The sequence below is a fragment of the Podarcis liolepis genome (assembly GCF_965112155.1).
Source record: "Podarcis liolepis genome assembly, chromosome: 17".
NCBI lineage: Eukaryota > Metazoa > Chordata > Lepidosauria > Squamata > Lacertidae > Podarcis > Podarcis liolepis.
The window spans coordinates 373,893-398,808 of NC_139571.1; the positions used below are offsets into that span (position 1 = coordinate 373,893).

Sequence of the window (24,916 nt, forward strand, 5' to 3'; positions counted from 1 at the left end):
TTGGGAAAACTGAAAACACAAGATGCTTCCATTTCAACAGAAGGGTGTCCAACATATGTTATGTACAATGGCTCTTTGAAGAAAACAAAACTTAAGTCACTCAGAAAGAAGATAGTAGAGTACTCCAGATCATTTGCCCATGCACGTGCACAGAAAATAGCAGCTGAAAGGCAACACATGGCTATATGCATTGATCATCACATTGCACACTTAATTATTATTATTAGATAGATAGATAGATAGATAGATAGATAGATTCTTTATTGTCATTACACTAGTGCAACATTGCACAAGTGCAACGAAATTGGATGCCATCCCTTAAAAACAACAAAAGCAAAACAACAGCAACAACCAAACAAACCACCTTCCAACCACACCCACACCCACACCCATCAAACTCCCAGGTCTCACTATCGAGTTACAGCATTCAAAAAGGCCACAGCTCTTGGATAGAAACTGTTTTTCAGTCTATTTGTCCTTGACTTGATGTTTCTATACCTCCTGCCAGAAGGCAGTAGTGCAAACAGACTGTATCCCGGGTGAGATGGATCCTGCAGGATGTTGTTTGCTTTCCTAAGGCAACGGGAACCGTACAGTTCTTCCAAAGGTGGGAGAGGGTGACCAATAATCCTTTGGGCTGTGGTTATGACCTTCTGGAGCACCTTCCTCTCCCTAGCTGTACAACTGGAGAACCAAGCACAAATACAGTATGTAAGTATGCTCTCTATGGAGCCTCGGTAGAAGGACACCAGCAGTCTCTCACTCAGATTGTTCTTTTTTAAAAGTCTGAGGAAATAAATTCTCTGCTGGGCCTTCTTCACCAGAGCAGTGGTATTTGCGCTCCAAGTCATGCCCTGATCCATAGTCACTCCCAAAAACCTGAATTCCGCCACCCTCTCCACCCGTTCCCCGTTGATATACAAGGGCTGAATGTCCGCCTTTTTTTCCCCTGTAATCCACCACCAATTCCTTGGTCTTAGCCGTATTAAGAGCCAGATTGTTCTCTCCACACCAAACACAGAGCCGCTCCACCTCGTCCCGATAGGCGGACTCATCCCCTCCTGAAATGAGCCCCACCACCGTAGTATCATCAGCAAACTTGATGATTTTGTTGCTGGAGTAGATGGCTGTACAGTCATACGTATAGAGAGCATAGAGCAGGGGACTCAACATGCAACCCTGTGGTGAGCCGGTGTTAAGGATAAGGGCTGTGGACACATGTGACCCTACTCTAACCCTCTGAGAACGTTCTGACAAAAATCCAAAACCCAGAGACAGGTGGAGTTGGGGAGTCCAATCGTCTCTAGCTTGGACACCAGTCTATGGGGGAGGATAGTGTTAAAAGCAGAGCTAAAATCCACAAACAGCAGCCTCACATAATTCCCCGGCTGCTCCAGATGAGACAGAGCAGCATGGAGAGTGGTGGTGATAGCGTCTTCTGTGGATCTATTTGCCCTGTATGCAAACTGGTAGTTGTCAAAAGTTGATGGAAGACAGGAAATAATATGACGGCGCACCAGTTTCTCAAAACACTTCATGATGATTGGAGTCAGTGCAACTGGTCTGTAGTCATTCAAACTACTGATTGTGGATTTTTTAGGCAGAGGGACAATAGTTGACGACTTCAGGCAGGGTGGGACAATAGACTGGTGTAAGGACTTATTGAAGATCTTAGTAAAGACCCTCGCCAGCTGATCCGCACAGCCCTTCAACACCTTTCCAGTGATGCCATCAGGTCCAGCCGCCTTCCTCGGATTCACCATCCTCAATACTTGTCTCACCTCGTGCTCCTCTACAGTGAATGAGGGGCCCCTATGGGCTGGTGGCTGTAATACCGGCGTCTCAGGTGGCTCCTTCTCGAAGCGAGCAAAGAAGAGGTTAAGCTCCTCCGCCAGCAAAGGGTCACCGTCGACAGCGCCAAGGTTAGGTTTGTAGTTGGTAATATGCTGAATCCCCTGCCACATCTGTCTTATGTTGTTGCTCCTTAAATTGTATAACTATAAGATTTTGTACCATCCTGGAAGATTGTATAAACTTATGTTCTCTGAGTATATTTCACTTAGAAGGCGTGTGGCTGTGAGGGCACATTGCTGGGACTATCAAGAAGATAGCACTTCTAAATTTGGCACTACACTGCTGCCTAAAAGAAGTGTTGCCCAAATCAGAACTCAATTACAACTAATAAGCTGAAATGCACCCACCACCACCACCACCCATTATTTGAAGGCAATTTGAAGGTTACCAGACGTCCCCATTTCCCAGGTACAGCCCCTGGATTTACAAATCAGTCCCCATACAAAATCCATTGAAGTTGAAAAGTGTCCCCGGATTCATTGAAAAATATCTGGTAACCTTCCGATAACATTTAATATAAATAAATAAATAAGCAACTAATTATATGCAGAATTATATGCAATCCCCCATAATCATACACATAATATATGTAAAAGAATCAAGCCCCATCTGGTACTATATTTCTCCAACACAAGGAGGCATAACTAATACATAGGTGTTTCTACAATTATATGCATTGCTGCACATATCTGTTTATGTTGCTGGTTACTTTAGGAAACCTGGAGTGTACATGCATATGTTGTCGTTTAGTCATGTCCGACTCTTCGTGACCCCATGGACCAGAGCATGCCAGGCACTCCTGTCTTCCACTGCCTCCCACAGTTTGGTCAAACTCATGCTGGTAGCTTTGAGAACACTATCTGTCAGGGAACTGACATCGGAGCTAGAGGCGGAGGGAAGGCTCTCAAATGATGCTGGAGAAGGGCCCAGCAGGGAGAGAAGCAGCTCAGCAGATGGGGAAGCAAATCAGTGCAACACCAGGGATAAAGGGGGGCAGATGGGGGAATCGGAGAGAGGGCTCCAGGACTCTTCACCAGACACCAGCGGGGAGAGCACAGGTCCTCCGCTACCCACGCCCTCCCTGCGCAGAAGACTTCTGCGCAAGGAGAGTAGGGGGAGACTTGGCGTCAAACAACTTTTATGTTGGAAAAGGTTTAAGAAACGCCCACTGACAGATTCTGCTAGCGACTGAGGCAGCCACGAAGTGAAGGGCTGTCCAGACAGAAAGGTTTAACAAGGCAACACAGCCAGGAGTGGCGGTAACTTACGCACGAGCAACCCATACTCATTACAGCAATCCATCAGTCCTTGATGTTGCTTGTGCGCAGCGGCAGGCAGGCAGCATCATGAGCCAAACCGGAGAAACTGGCACCACGGAGGGAGCAGCTGGAGTGCAAAATCTGGTGGAGAGGAACCGAGATTTGGAACAGCATGTGGCTCTTCTGATGGCGCAGCTGGAGGAAAGGCGGGCTCACAATGCACAGGTCAGACCCACCCCCATAGCAAGGAAGGTACCGGGACTGGTGCACAAATTTGGGGGGAAGCCCCAGGACTACAGCGCGTTCCGAACGGAAATAGAGTACGCTTTGGAACTGCAGCATAATGATTTTGCAGACGATGGGGAACGGGTGGCCTATATTGTAGAGCATCTGCAGGATGGGGCCAGGGAATGGATCAGGCCCCTAATGGCAACGCAGAATGCCGCCTTGAAAGACCTGAGGAAATTCTTCCAGGTGATGGATGCAATGTATTCCAGTGATGTACAGCAAAGTGTGACTCGGCGGGAACTGATGAACTGTAAACAGGGGAACCAGTCAGTTAGAGACTACTGGTCACGCTTTGCCATGTTAGTCCACCGGCTAGGGTGGGAATTGGACTCTGAACCCATTCAAATGAGCTTTCCCGCACGCCTCGCCCGCAGTCGATGGATCAGCTGACCAAGGCTGTGCTTGTGATTGGTGTAAGACAGGAAGCGTGGGCCCAGGAGAAGCGGGAAGGGAGAGGGGAATGTACCGCATGCCTGAAATACCAAGGCAGACCTCCCCGCCGGCGGAGCCAATGAAAATAGATGGGGGGGAGGTTTCAAACTCCAGTGAAGGTCGCAAGAGGGAGGGAAAAGATTGGAAAACCACCAAGAAATATTTCCTCTGCCAGCGGCCAGGACATTTTGCCAGGGTCTGCCCTCAAAAAAAGGCCTGGCAAGGGATGGTGGGAGCTGCAGGAGGTGAGGAGGAGGTGGGAAAGGAGCAGGAGCAGGGAAACGCCAACGCTTGGCTGCCACTCAGTGGGCACAGCAGCCAGGCCAGCAACCAATAGAAGTGCCCCAACCAGACCCCCCCAGGGCGGCTATAGCCATAGAAGTGGTGCTAGAACTCCCAAATGGGCACCTAGTCAAGGTGAAAGGGCTGTTGGATTCAGGCAATTCCTGCAATTTCTTCAGCAAGGACTTTGCGCTAGAGCACCAGCTCCACCTGCTGCCCCTGGATTTTCCCTTGCAAGTAACCACCATTGATGGCAGGGAACTTCTGGGAGGGGAAGTGACGCACCAGACCCCACCAATGAGAATGAGGGTTTCCAGGCACACGGAGACTATCGCCTTTCACATAGCCTCACTGGCAGGGCCCCCAATAATATTAGGGATGAGCTGGCTAGCACAACATGACCCAGTGGTGGCATGGCATCAGAGAACGGTCACCTTTGGGTCCGCTTACTGCTTGGAACACTGTCTAGGGGGGGAAGCCCCAAGAATGACAGTGGCCAGGGTGGCTGGGATAGCTGTGGAGCCGAAAGGGGAGGTGCCACCACAATATGCTGACCTGCAGGTGGTCGTCAGCGAAGAGGCGGATAGACTACCCCCCCCATAGGCCCTTTGACTGCCAAATCAACTTGCTCCCAGGGGCGCAACTACCAGTGGGTAAACTGTATGCCATGTCGGACAGGGAGATGGAGTTGCAGGAATTTATTGACAAGAACCTGAAAAGAGGCTTCATAAGAGAATCAAAAGCGGTGGGGGGCAGTCCGGTGTTCTTTGTGGACAAAAAAGACACAAATCAACCCAGGCTCGTTGTGGACTATAGGGCCGTCAATTTGGTGTCGGAACCCGTGACCTTCCCAATGCCCAGGATTGACGACATTTTAACAAGGGTGAGGCAAGGGAAATTTTTTACCAAGCTTGATCTCGGGAGCATACAACTTGATTAGGATGAGGGAGGGGGACGAATGGAAGACCACAATGTTCACACCCCTGGGGGCCTTTGAGTACCTAGTTATGCCTTTTGGATTACAGTCGGGCTCCGCCTGTTTTCAAGCTTTCATGCACCACGTGTTGGGGTCCCTGCTGTACAAGAACTGCGTAGCCTTCTTGGACGACGTCTTAATCTATTCGGACAATGAGGAGCAACATGTCAGAGACGTCAGGGAAGTGCTAAAGCGACTGCAGAAGCACCAGTTGTGGGTCAAGCTGGAAAAATGCCAGTTTCACGCCAAAGAAGTCGAGTTTCTGGGGTACAAGTTGTCAGACAAAGGCCTAGCGATGGACCCAAGGCAGTGCTGGAATGGAAGGCCCCCAAAACCCAGAAGGATGTGCAAAGGTTCCTAGGGTGCAGCAACTTCTACAGGAAGTTCATCAAGAACTTCGCCCACTTGACAGCGCCCATCACAGATTGTCTCAGTAGCAAAAGGAAGTTCGTCTGGACAGAGGGGGCCCAGCAATCCTTTGAAAGACTGAAGAAGGTGTTCGCATCGGAAGAGCAGCTCCTGCACGTGGATCTGGAGAAACCCATGAGGCTAGAGACCGACGCGTCCGACAGAGCCATTGGGGTGGTTCTTTTGCAGCCAGGGAGAAGCAAGCAGGAATGGAAACCGTGTGCCTTTTTCTCGAGAAAGCTAAGCAAGTCGGAGCAAAACTATACTGTGTATGACCGCGAACTGCTTGCAATCTAGGCGGCGTTTCGTCGGTGGTGACATCTAATAATAGGGGCGCAGCACAAGATCCAGGTTTATACTGATCACAAGAACTTGGAATACTGGAGGACCGCACGAGTGCTCAACCAGAGACAGATTTGATGGGCACAGGAAACACAAGTTTTCCTTCAAAATCCGATACGTGCCAGGAGAGGAAAACGTGAGAGCAGATGCTCCCTCCCGGAAGCCGGAGTACATGGAAGGAGAGGGGCCGCTGGAGATACAACACGTGATCCCCGAGGACTGATGGGTGTGTGGGGGAACCTTGGTGGGGAAACGAGAACTGGCCGGACTTACTAGAAATGACGTGTTCGCACAAACTAAAATCTGGGAACTCCGAGACGGAAGAGAAACCCAAGGAGGGTTTGAGGAGAAGGAAGGGGTGCTGTACTATAAGGGGGCGCTGTATGTACCAGGGGAGGCCCTACGGGGGGAGGTACTCAAACAACTCCACGACAACCCCACAGCTGGACACTTTGGACAGCACAAAAGCATGATGCTCGTCACCAGGCAGTTCTGGTGGCCGAGGGTGAGGGAGGATGTACGGGAATATGTACGGGGGTGCGACCGCTGCCAAAGGGCAAAGGGGGAGCGGGCTGCCCCCGCAGGATTACTGGAACTCTTACCCACGCCGAGGAAACCTTGGGAGGTTGTATCCATTGATTTTATGACCGATTTGCCCAAGTCCCGAGAGAAGACAGTGGTCATGGTATTGGTCAATCTACTAACAAAAATGTGCCATTTTATAGCTTGCTCACATGCGGTCACGGCAGAGGAAAAAGCCAGGTTGTTTGTAGATCACATTTTCAGGTTGCATGGGGCTCCTTCAAGGGTTATCTCCGACCGCGGGAAACAATTTACTTCCCGTTTCTGGAGGAAGCTCATGAGCTTGCTGCAGGTCGAAGTGGGCTTCTTAACGGCGAGACACCTGGAAACCAACGGGCAAGCAGAAAGAGCGAACAGTATACTCCAGCAATACCTACGCTGCTACGTCAGCGAGAGGCAGAACAATTGGGTAGAGAAACTAGAGCTGGCTGAATTTGCGAACAATAACGCTGAACATGTGTCCACGGGAATGAGCCCATTCATGGCCAATTATGGGTGTCACCCCAGGGCCTTCCTGGGGAGTGGGGAGGAAGGTTGAAGCGTACCGGCGGCAGAGTAGTTTGTGGAAGAAATGGAAGCCCTGCACCAGCAACTTAAGATGAACTTGGAGCGGGCCAAGGAAATTTACAAGAGGCAGGCAGACAAGCGCCGTAGGGAAGTGGAGACCATACGGGTGGGAGATTGGGTGTGGTTGTCAATCCAAGGGTTACCTTTTAAGGGGGGGTGCAAGAAGTTGCAGCCCAGGCGGCTGGGACCGTTTGAGGTAACACAGCAGGTGAACCCCGTGGCATTCAAGCTCAAATTGCCTGACAGCATGAAGATACACCCGGTGTTCCATAGGTCCCTATTCTCACCGTACAGGGAAGGACGGGGATTCCCGGGGCGAGAGGGAGAAGTCACCACACACCCGCAGGTAGAAGAGAGGGAGCACCACAACTTGGCCACGGAAATACTTGATTCAAGGTGGCGAGGACGCCAGGTGGAGTACTTGGTGGCTTGGGAGGGAGAACCCGGGTCGGAAAACACGTGGGTTCCTGCGGAGGCAATCACTGACGGGTATCTGGTGGAGGAATTCCACCGCCTGTTCCCGGACAAACCCAAACCACTAGCGAGATTCTGTGAGCAGCAATTTGGAACCACAGACGATGAAGAGGATTTTGTGGGTTTTTCTGCCTCTGAATGGGAGGGAGAAGAGGCTTCGGAGGAAGAAGAATCAGACTGGGAGGCCCACCCCGCGGGAAGGGATCAGAGCGGGTGGGAAGCGGGTTTTGACTCTTCAGAGGATGGTGACAGCTCCTTCCGGGGGTTCCCCGCATCGTCGGCCGAAGAAAGGGACGAAGTTGGGTCAACAGGTTGGGCCGAGGGTGGAGGGGGTCCTGGGGGGAGGTGGGTGTCAGGGAACTGACATCGGAGCTAGAGGCGGAGGGAAGGCTCTCAAATGATGCTGGAGAAAGGTTTAACAAGGCAACACAGCCAAGAGAAGTCCCTAGTGCCCAAAGGGGCAGCCATTTCATTTTCTGTACATTCCTCCTTGAAAAAGAAACTGTGCTGCTGTATCATGAACTACAATTTCCCAAGGGCGTTGGAGGATTGCATTCATGGCACACTGCAGCTGTGAGCTGCTGGCCTGCCAAAAGTACCACCCCAACATGTCATACAAAATGACTGCACCAAACTGGACCTCTTAAGGCAGTTAATTCCGATCAGCTGTTTGCATGTATTGTTCACTTCTTTTCACCAGGTTTCTGTTGTATTCACTCTGTCCTCCTCTAAGACCAGATGCTCCAGCTATCCCATCTTAGTGTGAAGGCTTCTAGTATTAGTGTATAAACACTTCTATACAATGCCTCTCTCCAAAGAACTTGTTCTTTGCTGGAGGCAGCAACCTTGAATAGATTGATTGATCTATTCAATCATTCCATTTTGTACTGTGAATTTGAAAATGAACCAATCAGTCATCCAATATATTTTTTTCACATGGCAGGAATAAAGGTAAAGGACCCCCTGACAGTTAAGTCCAGTTGCAGACGTCTCTGGGGTTGTGGCGCTCATCTCACTTTACAGGCCGAGGGATCCGGCTTTTGTCCGCAGACAGTTTATCTGGGTCATGTGGCCAGGATGACTTAGCCACTTCTAGTGAAACCAGAGCAGCAGATGGAAACGCTGTTTACCTTCCCACTGGAGCAGCACCTATTTATCTACTTTCACTTCTTTTTTTTTCTTTTTTGGCGTGCTTTCGAACTCTTAGGTTGGCAGGAGCTGGGACCGAGCAACGGGAGCTCACCCCGTCACTCGCAGGGATTCGAACCGCCAACCTTCTGATCAAGAATCCCTGGGCTCAGTGGTTTAGACCACAGCGCCACCCACATCCCTTATGGCAGAAATACATTGGCACGAAAAAGGGGGGATTTCAAGCTGTCAAACACAAATTCATGTTTACTGCAAATACATTTAAAAATAAATTAGCTTGAGAGTTATTTCAGCAGATGCACACACGACCATTTTCTTTGTAAAATACACAGCTAAAACATTCCAATAAAAGGGGGGCTTAATCACACATGTGGCATCACACTGAGTGGAGGAACATGCCTGTCAAATGTATAATATGCCCAGAAGAATTTCTACAATCCAAGATAGTAGGTGAAAAATGTCCACAGAGTGCTAAACTGTCCTTCCCTGATGCCTATGTGAAGGAAGTGAGAGAACATGACATGCTTCTACTGGACTGAAAAATCAAGATAGTGAAATAGATGGTTTTGTCTTTAAGGTACCACAAGACTCATTATTTTTGCTACAACCGAAAAGCAGCATTCAGGGAAGGTAACAGCATGTAAATATTTTTTGATGGCTCAGCTATGTGTACGCTATATGTAAAAAAAGAAGATGCATATATTTCTGTGGACAATGAAATGGAAGAAATACTTGCACAAGTAAATCAATTGCATCAGAATTTAAAATAAAGGATGAGTATGCAAAGGAATGTTGGCATGTTCACATATCCCTGACTGTAGTCCAGCAGCATCAGAAGTGCTCAGAAGTTTCAACTAGAAAAAGGGAAAACAGCCCGGAGGGAGTGGAGGAAGGCAGTAGGGAGGTTGGAACTGTGCAGATATGCAGGCAGGAGCACCAGGTGGCATCTACTGCACACCTGCACAGCCCCAACCTCTCTGCCAACTTGCCCCTTTCCCTTCCCGTAAATGGTATCAGTGCTACTCACGAGGAGACCAGGTGTGCAGGAACTGAAAAAAGTGGCAGCAAGGAAGTTAGGTGGAGCCAGAGAAGGTGCAAACAGTATCCCATTTCTGAAGGAATTTGGGCTAGCTCTATTTTGTTGTGACATTCTCCTTGTTGGTTACTGCTATGTAATTTTTATATATATTGGCTGTGAATTTTAAAAATTATGTTCATCATTTTTAATTGCTGTTGTTGCCAACTGCTTTCAAAGCCTGCTAAGCAGAAAGCAGAATACAAATATTTTCAAAACACTGAAGTAAATATGTAAAATTACTACATTTGAGTGACACCAGGGGTACCATCTTAAATAAAACAATGATTCACATGGTGTGGTGCATGCACACCATTTGAATGGCAATGTCTATTAGCTTGGGGGTGGCTGGCCCACTCAGATTTTTTTATGGGGGGGGGCAAATAACCCTCAGCCCCTAGGAGGTGGCTCCTGTGAGTGACATCAAGCAGAGGGTTGAAGATTAAATGCTTCCAGTTAAGAAATAGATTCTTTCTTGATGCCAAAAGGCATCAAGAAAGGCATCATACTACCATTGCTGAAATGAACACCAGGTTTGCCTTGTGGTGTCCCTCAGAAAATATATCATGTCTGCTTCCCACTCACTGTCACACACAATAGTACATATGCATTGAATGCCCATGTACAGCTGTTTTGGAACGAGGCTCAGCTAAGTTTCCCAGACCTGTAGGACCAGTTGCATGAGTATTTTGAAGGTGGGTGTAGGCACGGGTCTGGTGGCAGCTGTAAACCCAGTGCTTCCTTTAACAGTTTTTAGAAGTGGAATTGGCTCTAGGTAATGTGGGAAAGGCTAGGCTGTTGCTACAGCCATTAGCTGCCCTATAAGAGCGGGCCATATAGCTCAGCATCAGGGCATCTGCCTTGCATGCCAAAGGGCCCAGATTCAATCCCCAGCATCTCCAGGAAGGACTGGGAGAGACCCCTGTCTGCAACCCTGGAGAGCCACTGCCAGTCACTGTAAGCAGTACTGAACTGGATGGGCCCATGCACCTGACTCCATATAAGGCAGATTTTGATGTTCCAATGAGATGGCACAAGAAGAACACTTGCAGATGGAATGGACAGCCTACAGCCAGGGACTATAAAACCTGGGCTCTGGAGGACACACTGTTCTGCAAAGATCAGCAGCAATGAAGGCCTTTCTCCTTTCCGTATTCTACCTGCTCATTGTAGGCCATGAGACCAAAGTGTTTGATGCCTGTGAACTGTTTTATCTACTGAGAAGTTATGGAATGGACTCCTCTACATGGACTGGTTTACATCAATGTGAGTTCATGGGGTATACAACTTCCATCCTACTGGTATGATTAACTTAGATGCATTTTGCAGTATGTGATTTCAGTTTCCTCCCGTTTCGCTTTTCTGAAGAAAGTGTGTGTCATGCATTGTCATGCATATATATATTTTGTTTAAAAGTAATTATCCTTATTAACACTTAGGATCCTTTTTCAAATAGTGTGGTGAAATTGGAAACTGGAAACTAATAACCTATAGAACTTGCAAGAACCATGAGAAAGAAATTTGTAATATCGTAGCAAAGTCTTAAAAGCTGTTAGAAATGTTGTGGTGTGTACTCCCTATTATTTTACAAGGTTACAACAGGAAATGCAGAATTTTGAATTGCTAGCTCTCAAAACTGAATTGTCAACTAGCAAGATTCAAAGGAGGCATCACGACATTTGAAAAGTTTTAGAAGTTGTTAGAAATGTTTATAGTCACCCTGTGAGCCCTTTGAAAGGCAGAATATAAACCAAATAGAATAAAATGATATATACTACTTGCTATTTTATAATGTTACAACAAGAAAGATTGAATGAGTCACATATGTTAAGGCAGAATTGTTAATATCAATTATTTTAAAGCTTTTAAACTAAATCTGGAGCTGAAATTGGAGTTATCCCATCCTATATCAATGTTTTGGAGCTGGTTTTATTATTTAAAATATATTCCACATTTCTGATTTTTATACCGTGCTTCTATAACCAGTTGTCTGTTTGGCTACATTCGCAAGTAACTTGACTACCAACTACTTTACAAGTGAAGGCGACCATCCATACTATGGATTATTCCGACTGAATGGTGCCAAATGGTGCAGTAATGGGAAGCAAGCCTCGAAGAACAAATGCAGCATTGCCTGCGATAGTAAGTGACTCCTTATAAACCTTTGCCATGTGTGACTCAAGATCACCAGGTTATTCCTTATTATTAAGAAGTGTTAAAGGCTTAAGCTAGTTGGAATGTAACCAGAATGGACCCTATGGGAGGAATTTAACATAGTGCAATTGTTCCATCAGTGCATGCATTTCAGCTTGCCAGGAGGAATGATTCCCCTTCTCCTAACCTCATGCATTGTCCTGGCGTTTCTCCTGATCTCTTCAAGCCAATTCGGGAGCACACAGGGGGGAGCCGGTTGTGCTGGTGGGACTCATTAGCTTTTGTTGTTGTTGTTGTTTAGTCGTGTCCGACTCTTCGTGACCCCATGGACCAGAGCACGCCAGGCACTCCTGTCTTCCACTGCCTCCTGCAATTTGGTCAGACTCATGTTTGTAGCTTCAAGAACACTGTCCGACCATCTCGTCCTCTGTCGTCCCCTTCTTTCCCAACATCAGGGTCTTTTCCAGGGAGTCTTCTCTTCCCATGAGGTGGCCAAAGTATTGGAGTCTCAGCTTCAGGATCTGTCCTTCCAGTGAGCACTCAGGGTTGATTTCCTTCAGAATGGAGAGATTTGATCTTCTTGCAGTCCATGGGACTCTCAAGAGTCTCCTCCAGCACCATAATTCAAAAGCATCAATTCTTTGGTGATCAGCCTTCTTTATGGTCCAGCTCTCACTTCCATACATCACTACTGGGAAAACCATGGCTTTAACTATACGGACCTTTGTTGGCAAGGTGATGTCTCTGCTTTTTAAGATGCTGTCTAGGTTTGCCATCGCCTTTCTCCCAAGGAGCAGGCGTCTTTTAATTTTGTGACTGCTGTCACCCTCTGCAGTGATCATGGAGCCCAAGAAAGTAAAATCTTTCACTGCTTCCATTTCTTCTACTTCTATTTGCCAGGAGGTGATGGGCCCAGTGGCCATGATCTTCGTTTTTTTTATGTTGAGCTTCAGACCATATTTGCGCTCTCCTCTTTCACCCTCATTAAAAGGTTCTTTAATTCCTCCTCACTTTCTGCCATCAAGGCTGTGTCATCTACATATCTGAGGTTGTTTATATTTCTTCCAGTGATCTTAATTCCGGCTTGGGATTCATCCAGCCTATCTTTTCGCATGATGAATTCTGCATATAAGTTAAATAAGCAGGGAGACAATATACAGCCTTGCCGTACTCCTTTCCCAATTTTGAACCAATCAGTTGTTCCATACCCAGTTCTAACTGTAGCTTCTTGTCCCACATAGAGATTTCTCAGGAGACAGATTAGCTTTACTAACTAACTTTACTAATACTATTTTAATAATATTTATACCCCACCCACTCTGGGCGGCTTCCAATGCATATAAAAACACAATCAAACATCAAACATAAAAAACTTCCCAATACAGATGTCTTCTAAAAGTTGTATAATTATTTATCTCTTTGACATCTGGCAGGTGCCACTACCGAGAAGGCCCTCTGCCTGGTTCCCTGTAACATCACTTCCCATAGTTAGGGAACCGCCAAAAGACTTCCGTGTCTGGGCTGAACGAGGGGGTTGAAGACGCTCCTTCGGGTATACAGGGCAACACTGTTGAGGGCTTTAAAGTTCAGTACCAGCACTTTGAATTGTGCTCTGAAACGTGAGCCAGTGAAGACCCTTTAGCTGCCAAATTTTGGATTGGTTTTAGTTTCCAAGTCACCTTCAGATGTAGCCTTACAGAAGTCCAAGTGGGAGCATGGACCACTCTGGCAAGACAGTCTGCGGGCGGGTAGGGTCTTAGCCCCCATCCACCCCCTATCCCCTCAAAATAGTACTTGCCAGGATTCAGCCTCAGTCTGTTAACCACCATCCATCCTCCAACCACCTCCAGACACTCACAGCCAGTTGAAATTAATTAATATGATTAAGTTAGGTCCATTAATTCCAGTTCCCCATGATCCTTCCTTCCTTCCTTCCCCTCTCTTTGTGTGGAAGGCTTTCAGACTCCTTTATCATCTGGGTGGCTCTTCCTTTTTCTTTCATATGTTATTTTATTAGTTTCCCTATATTAATCCAATTATACAAATTATACAAATACCAACTGATTCCAAATTAATTCCAATTAATTCCAAATTATGTAATGCGATTTAATCAATCAATCAATCAATCTTTCATAGAATCATAGAGTTGGAAGAGACCACAAGGGCCATCGAGTCCAACCCCCTGCCAAGCAGGAAACACCATCAGAGCACTCCTGACATATGGTTGTCAAGCCTCTGCTTAAAGACCTCCAAAGTAGGAGACTCGACCACACTCCTTGGCAGCAAATTCCACTGTCAAACAGCTCTTACTGTCAGGAAGTTCTTCCTAATGTTTAGGTGGAATCTTCTTTCTTGTAGTTTGGATCCATTGCTCCGTGTCCGCTTCTCTGGAGCAGCAGAAAACAACCTTTCTCCCTCCTCTATATGACATCCTTTTATATATTTGAACATGGCTATCATATCACCCCTTAACCTCCTCTTCTCCAGGCTAAACATGCCCAGCTCCCTTAGCCGTTCCTCATAAGGCATCGTTTCCAGGCCTTTGACCATTTTGGTTGCCCTCCTCTGGACACGTTCCAGTTTGTCAGTGTCCTTCTTGAATTGTGGTGCCCAGAACTGGACACAGTACTCTAGGTGAGGTCTGACCAGAGCAGAATACAGTGGCACTATTACTTCCCTTGATCTAGATGCTATACTCCTATTGATGCAGCCCAGAATTGCATTGGCTTTTTTAGCTGCCGCGTCACACTGTTGGCTCATGTCAAGTTTATGGTCAACCAAGACTCCTAGATCCTTTTCACATGTACTGCTCTCAAGCCAGGTGTCCCCCATCTTGTATTTGTGCCTCTCATTTTTTCCCCCAAGTGCAATACTTTACATTTCTCCCTGTTAAAATTCATCTTGTTTGTTTTTGCCCAGTTCTCTAATTTGTCAAGGTCGTTTTGAAGTGTGATCCTGTCCTCTGGGGTGTTAGCCACCCCTCCCAGTTTGGTGTCATCTGCAAATTTGATCAGGATGCCCTTGAGTCCATCATCCAAGTCGTTGATAAAGATGTTGAATAAGACCGGGCCCAAGACAGAACCCTGTGGCACCCCACTAGTCACTCTTCTCCAGGATGAAGAGGAACCATTGATGAGAACCCTTTGGGTTCGGTCAGTCAGCCAGTTACAAATCCACTGAGTGGTAGCATAGTCAAGACCGCATTTTACCAGCTTCTTTACAAGAATATCATGGGGCACCTTGTCAAATGCCTTGCTGAAATCAAGGTAGGCTACATCCACTGCGTTCCCTTCATCTACCAGGCTTGTAATTCTGTCAAAAAACGAGATCAGGTTAGTCTGACATGACTTATTTTTCAGAAATCCATGCTGACTATTGGTAATCACAGCATTCCTTTCTAGGTGCTCACAGACTGTTTGCTTAATGATCTGCTCCAGAATCTTCCCTGGTATTGATGTCAGACTGACTGGGCGATAATTATTTGGGTCCTCTCTTTTCCCCGTTTTGAAAATAGGGACAACATTTGCCCTCCTCCAGTCTGCCGGGACTTCGCCTGTTCTCCAGGAATTCTCAAAGATGACTGCCAGTGGTTCTGAGATCACATCTGCCAGTTCTTTTAATACTCTTGGATGCAGTTCATCTGGCCCTGGAGACTTGAATACATCTAAACTAGCCAAGTATTCTTGTACTATCTCCTTAGTTATTCTGGGCTGTGTTTCCTTTGCTGAATCATTTGCTCCAAATTCTTCAGGTCGGGCATTGTTTTCTTTATCGGAGAAGACTGAGGCAAAGAAGGCATTGAGGAGTTCTGCCCTTTCTGTGTCCCCTGTTTGCATTTCACCATCTTCTCCTCTGAGTGACCCCACTGTTTCTTTGTTCTTCCTTTTGCTACGAACATACCCATAAAAGCCTTTTTTGTTGCTTTTAACCTCTCTAGCCAGCCTGAGTTCATTCTGTGCTTTAGCTTTTCTGACTTTGTGTCTACACGTGCTGGCTATTTGTTTGAATTCCTCTTTGGTGGTTTCCCCCCTTTTCCATTTTTTGTACGCATCCTTTTTTAATCTTAACTCAGTTAAAAGTTCTTTAGATAGCCACACTGGCTTCTTTAAGCACCTTCCATGTTTCCGTCTCATTGGTATTGCCTGACGTTGTGCTTTTACTATCTCCCTCTTAACAAACTCCCAGCCATCATGAACTCCCTTTCCTTTTAGTATTACTGTCCATGGGATCTCACCCAGCACTTCCCTAAGTTTTATGAAGTCGGCTTTCTTAAAGTCAAGAAATTGAGTCCTAGTATGCTTGGCTGCTCCTTTCCGCTGTATAGTAAACTTCAGAAGAGCATGATCACTCGCGCCTAATGATCCTTCCACTTCTACCCCACTAACCAGGTCATCAACATTGGTTAGGACCAGATCTAAAATGGCTGTTCCTCTTGTTGCTTCTCCCACTTTCTGGACAATGAAGTTGTCTGCAAGGCCAGTGAGGAATCTGTTTGATCTTATGCTCTTGGCTGAGTTTGACATCCAACAAATATCCGGGTAATTGAAGTCCCCCCTTACTACTATCTCCCTTCCTTTTGCATGCTTGGCCATCTGTTCCAGGAAGGCATCATCTATGTCCTCTGTTTGGCTTGGGGATCTATAGTAAACTCCCACAATGAGGTCTCTGTTATTCTTCTCTCCCTTAATTTTGACCCAAATGCTCTCACTTTGGCTTTGAGGTTCTAAATCTTGGATCTCTTCACAGGTATACACATCCCTGACATATAACGCCACTCCTCCTCCTTTCTTGTCTGGTCTGTTTCTCTGAAATAGATTGTATCCCCCCATTATTACATTCCAATCGTGGGACTTATCCCACCAGGTTTCAGTGATGCCTATTATGTCATATTTAGTTTGCTGTACCAAGAGCTCAAGCTCATCTTGTTTATTTCCCATGCTTTGCGCATTAGTGTACAGACATTGAAGTCCATTAATCATTCCCCCGTGTCTCTTATTTAAGGATTTTTTCCTCCCTCCACTAGGTCCGCGTGCTGTTTGCTCCATTTGGTCTATGACATTTGGATGATCATCTTCATTAATTGATAGACTCCTACCTTCAGGAGCACTGTCTCCCTCCCCCACATTAGTCAGTTTAAAGCCCTCCTGATGAGGTTTCTGAGATTTTTGGCAAAAACATTTCTCCCAACCGTTGTGAGGTGCAGCCCATCGCTTGCCAGAAGTCCATCTTCAAGAAACTGCAGTCCAGAGACCCAACAAATCGTTACAAAGCAAATCATCACTTTATTACGGTCCAGAGACCGTAATAAAGGTCAAAACAAATCTTTACTTTATTACGGTCCAGAGACCCAACAAATCGTTACAAAGCAATGCACAATTCAGACAGGCGATCTGGTTGCGACATCTGTCACCCCATTGATCGCCAGGGTTGATTCAGCTGATCTGGCTGGCTAGGCAGGTGTCCCCTTCCTCCCTCACCGCTCCATGTGTGTCCCTTCCGAAGTTGCGCACTCGGTGGAAGAGGACGACCATCCCAGATAGAAGGAGTGTACCGATCTTCGGTCAAGGGTATATGATAGCTGTGCTCCTCTGCTAGAACCTCCATAGAATCATAGAATCATAGAATCATAGAGTTGGAAGAGACCACAAGGGCCATCGAGTCCAACCCCCTGCAAACTAGCTCAATTTAATTAAAGTGGTTTGCCGCACTCCATAGTGCATTATATTACTGCGATTCATATTCTTATTAGCTTCTAATTACATTCCAATTGATATTATAATCACTTAGATAGCAGCCGCATTCTTAAAGATTTCTGTTCCTGTTATTATGTTATTTAACTTTTCAAAGAATTTCAAGTGAGGAGCTCTGACTTTTTTCTTTTCAGTCAGCATGTGCCAGTCTAATATGTCCAACTGTTCGTACCCTTGGCTTTGTTTGCTGCCCCGTCTTTGAGGTTCATCTGCTGCTCTTGGGTAGAGCTATAATCCCAGAGTTTCTCGAGGTTTCTCAGTTTAGCTCCATGCCACAATGCTCCCATACTGCTTGGCTTCTCCAGACAAACAACAGTCTACAGCAGTCTACTCCTTCCCGCTGATCAGTCTTGAAGCTTTGCCATTTCCTCCTCAGCCTGTTTCAAGCATAGCCGCAGGTAGTCTGGCAGCTCTTTCCTTTTGATTCACCACCATCCTTAAAGCCTCTGTTTGTCCACAGCCACCAAATTCCTTTCATCTTTATGACTGCATTTTCTGGCCAATGTCCTTCCTCTAAGGCTGTATCTCAACTCCTCTTGGTCTCTTGGTCTCTTTTTTTTCCATTGTTTTTGAGGGGTGGGTGGGGATCAGCTCTGATTTCACTAGATGATCCATTCAAACAATAGAACTCCCCCCACTTCCATTACTCCATACAATAATCCATCCTCACTTGTATATCTTTAAAACTTGCATTTGATGGCGTCTCCTCTGGTGTATGCCTTACTTTATGCCAATTAAAATCCAATTAATAGGAGAACCTCTGCTTCCAAATAGCAGCATGGGGGTTTGCGTCAGGCGAAAAGCTTTTGCATCCAGTGCCTCAGTCTGCCCCCATATTGCATGCAGGAGCAGGAGCCAGGCATCAAGGTGATCTGTGGGTGAAGTCTGTTCCTCCCATGCCCTGGGCTTTCCATGCCCTGGGAATTTTTTCAAAGAGGGCCAGATTTGATGACGTGAAGGGCCCCAACCTTTGAAGTTGTTGAGCTTTTTTTAGGGTTGGAGTTTTTGAGGTTTTTTACAATTTTACCCCAGGAAATAAACTGCCACAGGGGCCAGATTAAACCAACCAGCGGGCTGGATTAGGCCCCCGAAACGGACTTTGGACATGCCTGATTTTAACCCCTTTCATTCCCTTCTTCTTCATCTGCATCTCTCTGCAGTGCTGAGAGAGCCTCCTCCATTTGGGCAGACAGGAACAAGAAACCTCTGGGTGGCTCTTCCTGGCATGAAGAACTTTCCCTAAAGGGGACTTGATTAAGAGTTTCCCACAGGCCTCTGGTTGGCCACTGTGAAGATCCAGCAGGCTTGTCTTATGTTCTTATGGACTGGCCATATCCATGCACGCACCAGGAAATGAATTAGAGGGAGAACATGCTGTCTCACTGCCAGTTTAAACTGGAGAATTGTTAATCAGATTCACACTTGGCATTTGTGACTGTTGTGCCCACATACTAGGCTTGCTTGGGCCAAAGGCTTAGACTCCGAGACAACCTGGAAGCTTTTACGCTATGCACACTAAATAACCACAAGGTAGTGTTACACCTGATACTGAATTGAAGATGCCTAGTGGAGGTTTTAGGCTCAGGTTCTTCTATCTTCATCACAGATTTGGAACATGTTTCAACAAATCATAATACCCCTGAGCATAACACTGAAACATAATACTATGAAGAGATATTTGGAAAGAACAAATAAGCTTATTCATATCTTTTATAGATGCTCAAAGTAGTTTCTTACTTCAAATATTTATCATCCTTTGCAAAATTGCAGTTGCTTTTGCAGCAGAGGAACAATCCTATAAGATACACCAGGATGAGCACAGTTAGGAGCCAATGGATCTCTGGCAGAGCTGGGAAATTCCCAGTGCAGCTGGGCTCCCTGTCCTTGGCCCAGCTGGAGATACTACAGCATATTTTCCACAGCCACGATGCAGCCAGCTTAGCCAAATTTGGCAGATCTTAAGACAGAGTAAGCCCTGAAAAGGGGGCATTCTGGGGATGTGGTGGGGGCAGGACCAGAGGGGACTTTAGCTGAATCCTAAGCCTGTTCAGCTCTACCATGGGACCTGGCAACTTGGTGTTAGTTAAGGTGGCGGGAAGGGTGATGTAGTGTAACTCTAAAGTCTGTTTTGAAGGCTTGTTTCTCCTCTGCCAGGCTTAGGCTGGCTCAGCAAGCGGTAGCCCTGCTCCTGATTCAGATGGTTCAGCATGACTCTTAATCTCAGGGTTTTGGGTTCTAGCCCCACTTTGGGCAAAAGATTTTGCAGGTGGTTGGACTAGATGACCCTCGTGGTCTCTTCCAACCCTACAATTCTATAATTACCTAGAGTTTAGAGCTGATACTTTACACCAGCTTGCTTAACATTAGCTTCTTACATGTAGAATTGCTCCCTTAAACATATATATTGCAACACGAAAGAGTTATATTCATATTTGCTATGGAGCATTACCACCTATCACATCCAACAGTTCCTCAAACATGGAAAGCTAACTAGAAAGAGTAAAGGTGGTTGCTTTGAGTTAAGGTAAAAGCTCACATTCCACATATACACAGCCTCCAGAATCAAAGATCCAGGAAGTCTACCTGGACCAGGATTTGTTTTTCCTTGACTTGCTTTTATTAACATCCTCCACAGAGTTCCTAGATGAGGATATTAAAGATGACACCGAGTGTGTGAAGAAAGTTATTGGAGACAAGGAGATAGTCAGTTCAAAACAGTTCTCTGAATGGTGAGTAATTGCATCAGCTTCCCTGCATGTAAGAATGTTTTAATAAGAAAAAACCAAGGAGCTAAAAAGTACCTGAAGTCCTGCTGTCTGAAGTCCCACACCCCAGCTCAGCTGGAGATACATTGCTGTAAGTCATCCACCCTGATTCAGACACCTCAGCCAAGGTTTCACCCCCTGAGCTGAAACAGGCTGAGTACCAAAACAGGGTGAGTACCAAAAAAGAGTGAGGTAGGTTGTCATGCCCACGTTATATAACTCGTCTTCCAAGGAGGATGTGGCCAAAGATGCTCTCAAGCTCTCAGAAACTGGCAGCACTCAGAAACAGCCCAAAGCAACAGTTGAGGAGGTGTCAGGACTCTTGGAAGAGATTGGCGATGGTTCCTAGTTGCAGAGAGGTTGCTCTGTCAGGGCCAGTCCAATATATATTGGCACCTGAGGTGAACCACAAATTGACCCTCCCCTCCCTGGCTCTGAAGAAGGGGTAAGTGAAGATCTACATCAAGAACAAGGGGAAAATAAAGATTTACCTTGCTGCCTGAGGTGATCTCCTCACTTTGCCTCATGCCTCTCTGGAGTGGAAACAGAACAACCCCTGAGTCCCTGGGAGCAATGGTGGTTCAAGAGGCAGGCTGAGACTATCTTACTCAAGAGAAGTGCTCAGATGCAGTGGTGGACTCCTCATGAGTAAAGGGCTACTCTGAGTAGGGCCTCCTCACAATGAGGGTTTTCTGCATCAACCTGGGCTTTAGCTGAGCTCTGCAATGAGGTTCCGGCCTGGGGGTCCCTTCCAATTCTACAGTGCTACGATTCTATGTCTCAGTATGAGGCTGCAAGAGCAGCTGAAGCAACATCTTCTGACTGTCTCTGTGTGCCCAGACTGTGGACTGCATCCTGTGTTCTTGCCCAACCCGCTAGCTATGTGCCTAATCCCACAAGCTGTGGATTGCAGCTTGTGGGTCTTGCTGTGGATCCTGGTGAGCCTGATACTTACCACTATTTCAAATTTCATTCAGCACAGGCATGTGACCTAGCAACCCAGCAGGACTTGGCCTTTGGCCATCTCAGCTGGCAGAAGCCCCACTCCTGAATGGAAATGTAGCAATTAGTGTTACCTGGTAATCAGGGGCACCAACTATAGGGGGCTTTGGGTGCCCGAGCACTCACAAAAAGTTTGTTGTGGGTGCTTGGCACCCACACCACAGGGCTCCAACCACAACTTCCGGTGCCTCGCAAATCACCAGAAGTCATGTCTTGCGAGACCTGTGGGATGTTTTCAGAGGTCTTTCGAACTCTTGGAACCTGACTTCCAGTGGCACTGGAGGTCAGGTTCCGAGGCCGGGACACACGCGTCACATCACATCTATAACCTGAGGCCTAAGACAGCCCCCCTGCTGTTAATGGCTTGTTGACTGTTATAAACATTTGATTGACTGACGTGACATGAAGATTGCAGGTAAATAATAATACTAATACTAATACTACAACTACTACTACTACTACTAATAATAATAATAATACACTGCCCATCTGGCTGGGTTTCCCCAGCCACTCTGCGTGGCTTCCAGAAAAATACAAAAAAGGTAAAAAATTAAAAAAACTTCCTGATACAGAGCTGCCTTCAGATGTCTTCTAAAAGTTGTATAGTTCTTTACCTCCTTGACATCTGATGGGAGGGCGTTCCACGGGGTGGGTACAACTACCCTCTGCCTGGTTCCCTGTAACTTTGCTTCTTGCAATGAGGCCAAAAGACCCTCGGAGGAGGACCTAGGCTAAGTGATGGGGGTGGAGATGCTCCTTCAGGTATACAGGGCCGAGGCCATTTAGAGCTTTAAAGGTCAGCACCAACACTTCAAATTGTGCTTGGAAACGTAATGGGAGCCAGTGAAGATCCTTTAGGACTGGTGCTATATGGTCGCAGTGGTCACTCCTGGTCACCAGTTGCCCCATTCTGGATTAGTTGTAGTTTCCAAGTCCCCTTCCAAGGTAACCCCACATAGAGCACATTGGAGTAGTCCAAGCGGGAGATAACCAGAACATGCACTACTCTGTCAAGACAGGGTGTAGGCAGGGAGGGTCTCAGCCAGGGTACCAGATGGAGTTGGTAGACAGCTGCCCTGGACACAGAATTGACCTGTGCCTCCATGGACAGCTGCGAGTCCAAAATGACTGGTCGCACCTGGTCCTTTAGGGGCACAGTTACTCCATTCAGGACTAGGGAGTCCTCCACACCTGCCCGTCCCCTCTCCCTCCAGTCACTCACACAGGACCTTCACTGCCTTCACTGGTTCTGATTTAAAGGAGAGGTAGAGCTGGGTTTCATCTGTGTGACACCCAGATGAACACCCAGCCCAACCCCCCTGATGATCTCTCCCAGTTTCTCTGAGATAGGGATGAACATAACTTTCTTGAACCAAATAAAAAAATTTAAAAATTGTCCAGTGGCACCTTAAAGACCAACTATGTTTGTTCTGGGTATCTTTCGTGTGCATGCACACTTCTTCAGATAATAATAATAATAATAATAATAATAATAATAATAATAATAATAAAAATTTTGACTGTGTCAGTCCAACACGGCTACCTACCAGTTTCTTGAACCAGTTATCTAGGGTGGACCATGACGTGTCTTTCCAGCCCTGAGTGATTACTGGCTGACAAGGAGAAATACAATAAACTGTTTACATATAAGCACTGTGTTACTTTTATCAAAAGTTTAGGATTCAGGGAAGCAAACTTGATATGATTGTACAAATGGTTTTATCAAGAGTCTGTGTTTTTTTGAGAATGTACATGTGTACATGTGCACAAAAAGAATCTTAATGTGTTGCTCACCAGCTCTTTCTCTCCACCACCCCTTGCGCTTTTAGGCCATTCTATGAGAAGCACTGTGGTGTGGAAGCAATCACCATAATTGCTTTACGGTGTGTAATGTTTTTCCCAATGAGTGAATGGTTCCAACAACTGCTGAAGAAAAAGAAAGAGAACACATTACACATAAAGGTTCATAAATGATGGTCAATACTTCTTGTTTTCATATGTTTTTTTTAAAATCAGTTACAGTTGATGATTACAGTAGACCAATTGCAAAATGTTAGGTCTTTAACAGACACTGAAACATTCATAGAATTGAGGATCATCTGCAGTGCAGGTATATGCAGATGTCCCATATAGAGATCAAACCTGTAACTTTGGCATTATCAGCACCATACTCTAACCAGCTGAGGTATCCAGACTGATAACTTTTGATTCTTGGTCACTTCTTGTATTTTTATGTTACAATTCTTTATTCATAAACTTGTCATAGAACAATAATTTTGTTTCCAATATTTTGTTGCTAAGATCACAGCCATTATTCCCCTCACAGTTTTGCTCAGAATCCACCTGCTATATTGTGTGCTTATAATTTTCCCGGCATCACTTAGAACAGGGATGAGGGATCTATTGTTCTCCAGATGTTTGGGGGGCTATAGCTCCCATCATCCCTGATGACTGGCCATGATTGCTGGGGCTGATTGCAGTCCCACAACATCTGAAGGGCCATAGGTTCTCCACCCCTGCATGAAAACAGATGACAAATCCGTGAAGATACTGTCAATCAATTGGGGTTTCTGGACAAGTTTCAAAGACCCTGTAATTAATATATAGATCATGATGTAATAAAATTTGTTATTTGTTATTTATACCCCGTCCATCTGGCTGGGTTTCCCCAGCCACTCTGGGTGGCTTACAGCATTAAAAACCTCCCGGTACTAAAGTGTTTATCACCATGGCTAGATCTACTTAGAAGAGGCTTAGCTGGGACATCCAAGGCACTTTTGGACATGGCCATTATCTAGATATCAGTGTTCAAAGCCAGGTCGAGGAGAATCCCCAGATGCCAGCCTTCACAAGGCAAAGAACATTTGTTTCCCCACTTGCCGCCCACAGAATGGCTTCTAGGTACAACTATGTTTAGATTATATCAGATCTCTTCAGCCAAAATTACTATTTGGGGGAACATGGTGTCCCAAAGTTCTTCCCACCTCAAAAGGCTGAAATGCATCTCCACAAGAACCTATGTCTTGTGTCATTCTTGAAAAATCCAAATTTGCCCTTGAGAATTGATGCTTTTGAATTATGGTGCTGGAGGAGACTCTTGAGAGTCCCATGGACTGCAAGAAGATCAAACGCATCCATTCTTAAGGAAATCAGCCCTGAGTGCTCACTGGAAGGACAGATCCTGAAGCTGAGGCTCCAAGACTTTGGCCACCTCACGAGAAGAGAAGACTCCCTAGAAAAAACTCAGATGTTGGGAAAGATGGAGGGCACAAGGAGAAGGGGACAACAGAGGACGAGATGGTTGGACAGTGTTCAAGCTACCAGCATGAGTTTGACCAAACTGCAGGAGGCAGTGGAAGACAGGAGTGCCTGGCGTGCTCTGGTCCAGGGGGTCACGAAGAGTCGGAAACGACTAAACGATTAAACAACAACAACATCATCCTCTTTTGCCTCTTTTGAATTGGTTATCATGACAACAAAATAGAATTGGCTAGCATAACAACAAAAACTAGAGACCAGGGAGAAACAGCTGAGGGAGGAATCAGAACCATTTACAG

The 24,916-nt window shown here is 46.2% G+C and overlaps 2 protein-coding genes across 2 annotated transcripts in view; both read left to right on the forward strand.

Moving 5' to 3' along the window:
• LOC310696746 (lysozyme C-like) overlaps nt 1-24,916 on the forward strand; it is a 161,622-nt gene that overhangs the window by 105,224 nt on the left and 31,482 nt on the right. The gene's annotated exons all lie outside the window — the stretch shown is intronic.
• On the forward strand, nt 7,908-23,633 carry LOC310696745 (lysozyme C, milk isozyme-like). Its single transcript, XM_083482675.1, has 4 exons — nt 7,908-10,954; nt 11,675-11,830; nt 20,228-20,321; nt 23,189-23,633. Exons 1-4 carry the CDS (start codon nt 10,819-10,821, stop codon nt 23,331-23,333), a joined length of 531 nt encoding a protein of 176 aa, XP_083338801.1. The 5' UTR covers nt 7,908-10,818; the 3' UTR covers nt 23,334-23,633.

What these genes read in the sequence shown, in the direction of transcription:
- LOC310696745 (XM_083482675.1), top strand. Translation starts at nt 10,819, where the DNA reads ATGAAGGCCTTTCTCCTTTCCGTATTCTACCTGCTCATTGTAGGCCAT. An exon ending in ATGGACTGGTTTACATCAAT is followed by an intron (nt 10,955 to 11,674) that starts GTGAGTTCATGG and finishes TTCTATAACCAG; the next exon opens with TTGTCTGTTTGGCTACATTC. An exon ending in TCAAAACAGTTCTCTGAATG is followed by an intron (nt 20,322 to 23,188) that starts GTGAGTAATTGC and finishes TTGCGCTTTTAG; the next exon opens with GCCATTCTATGAGAAGCACT.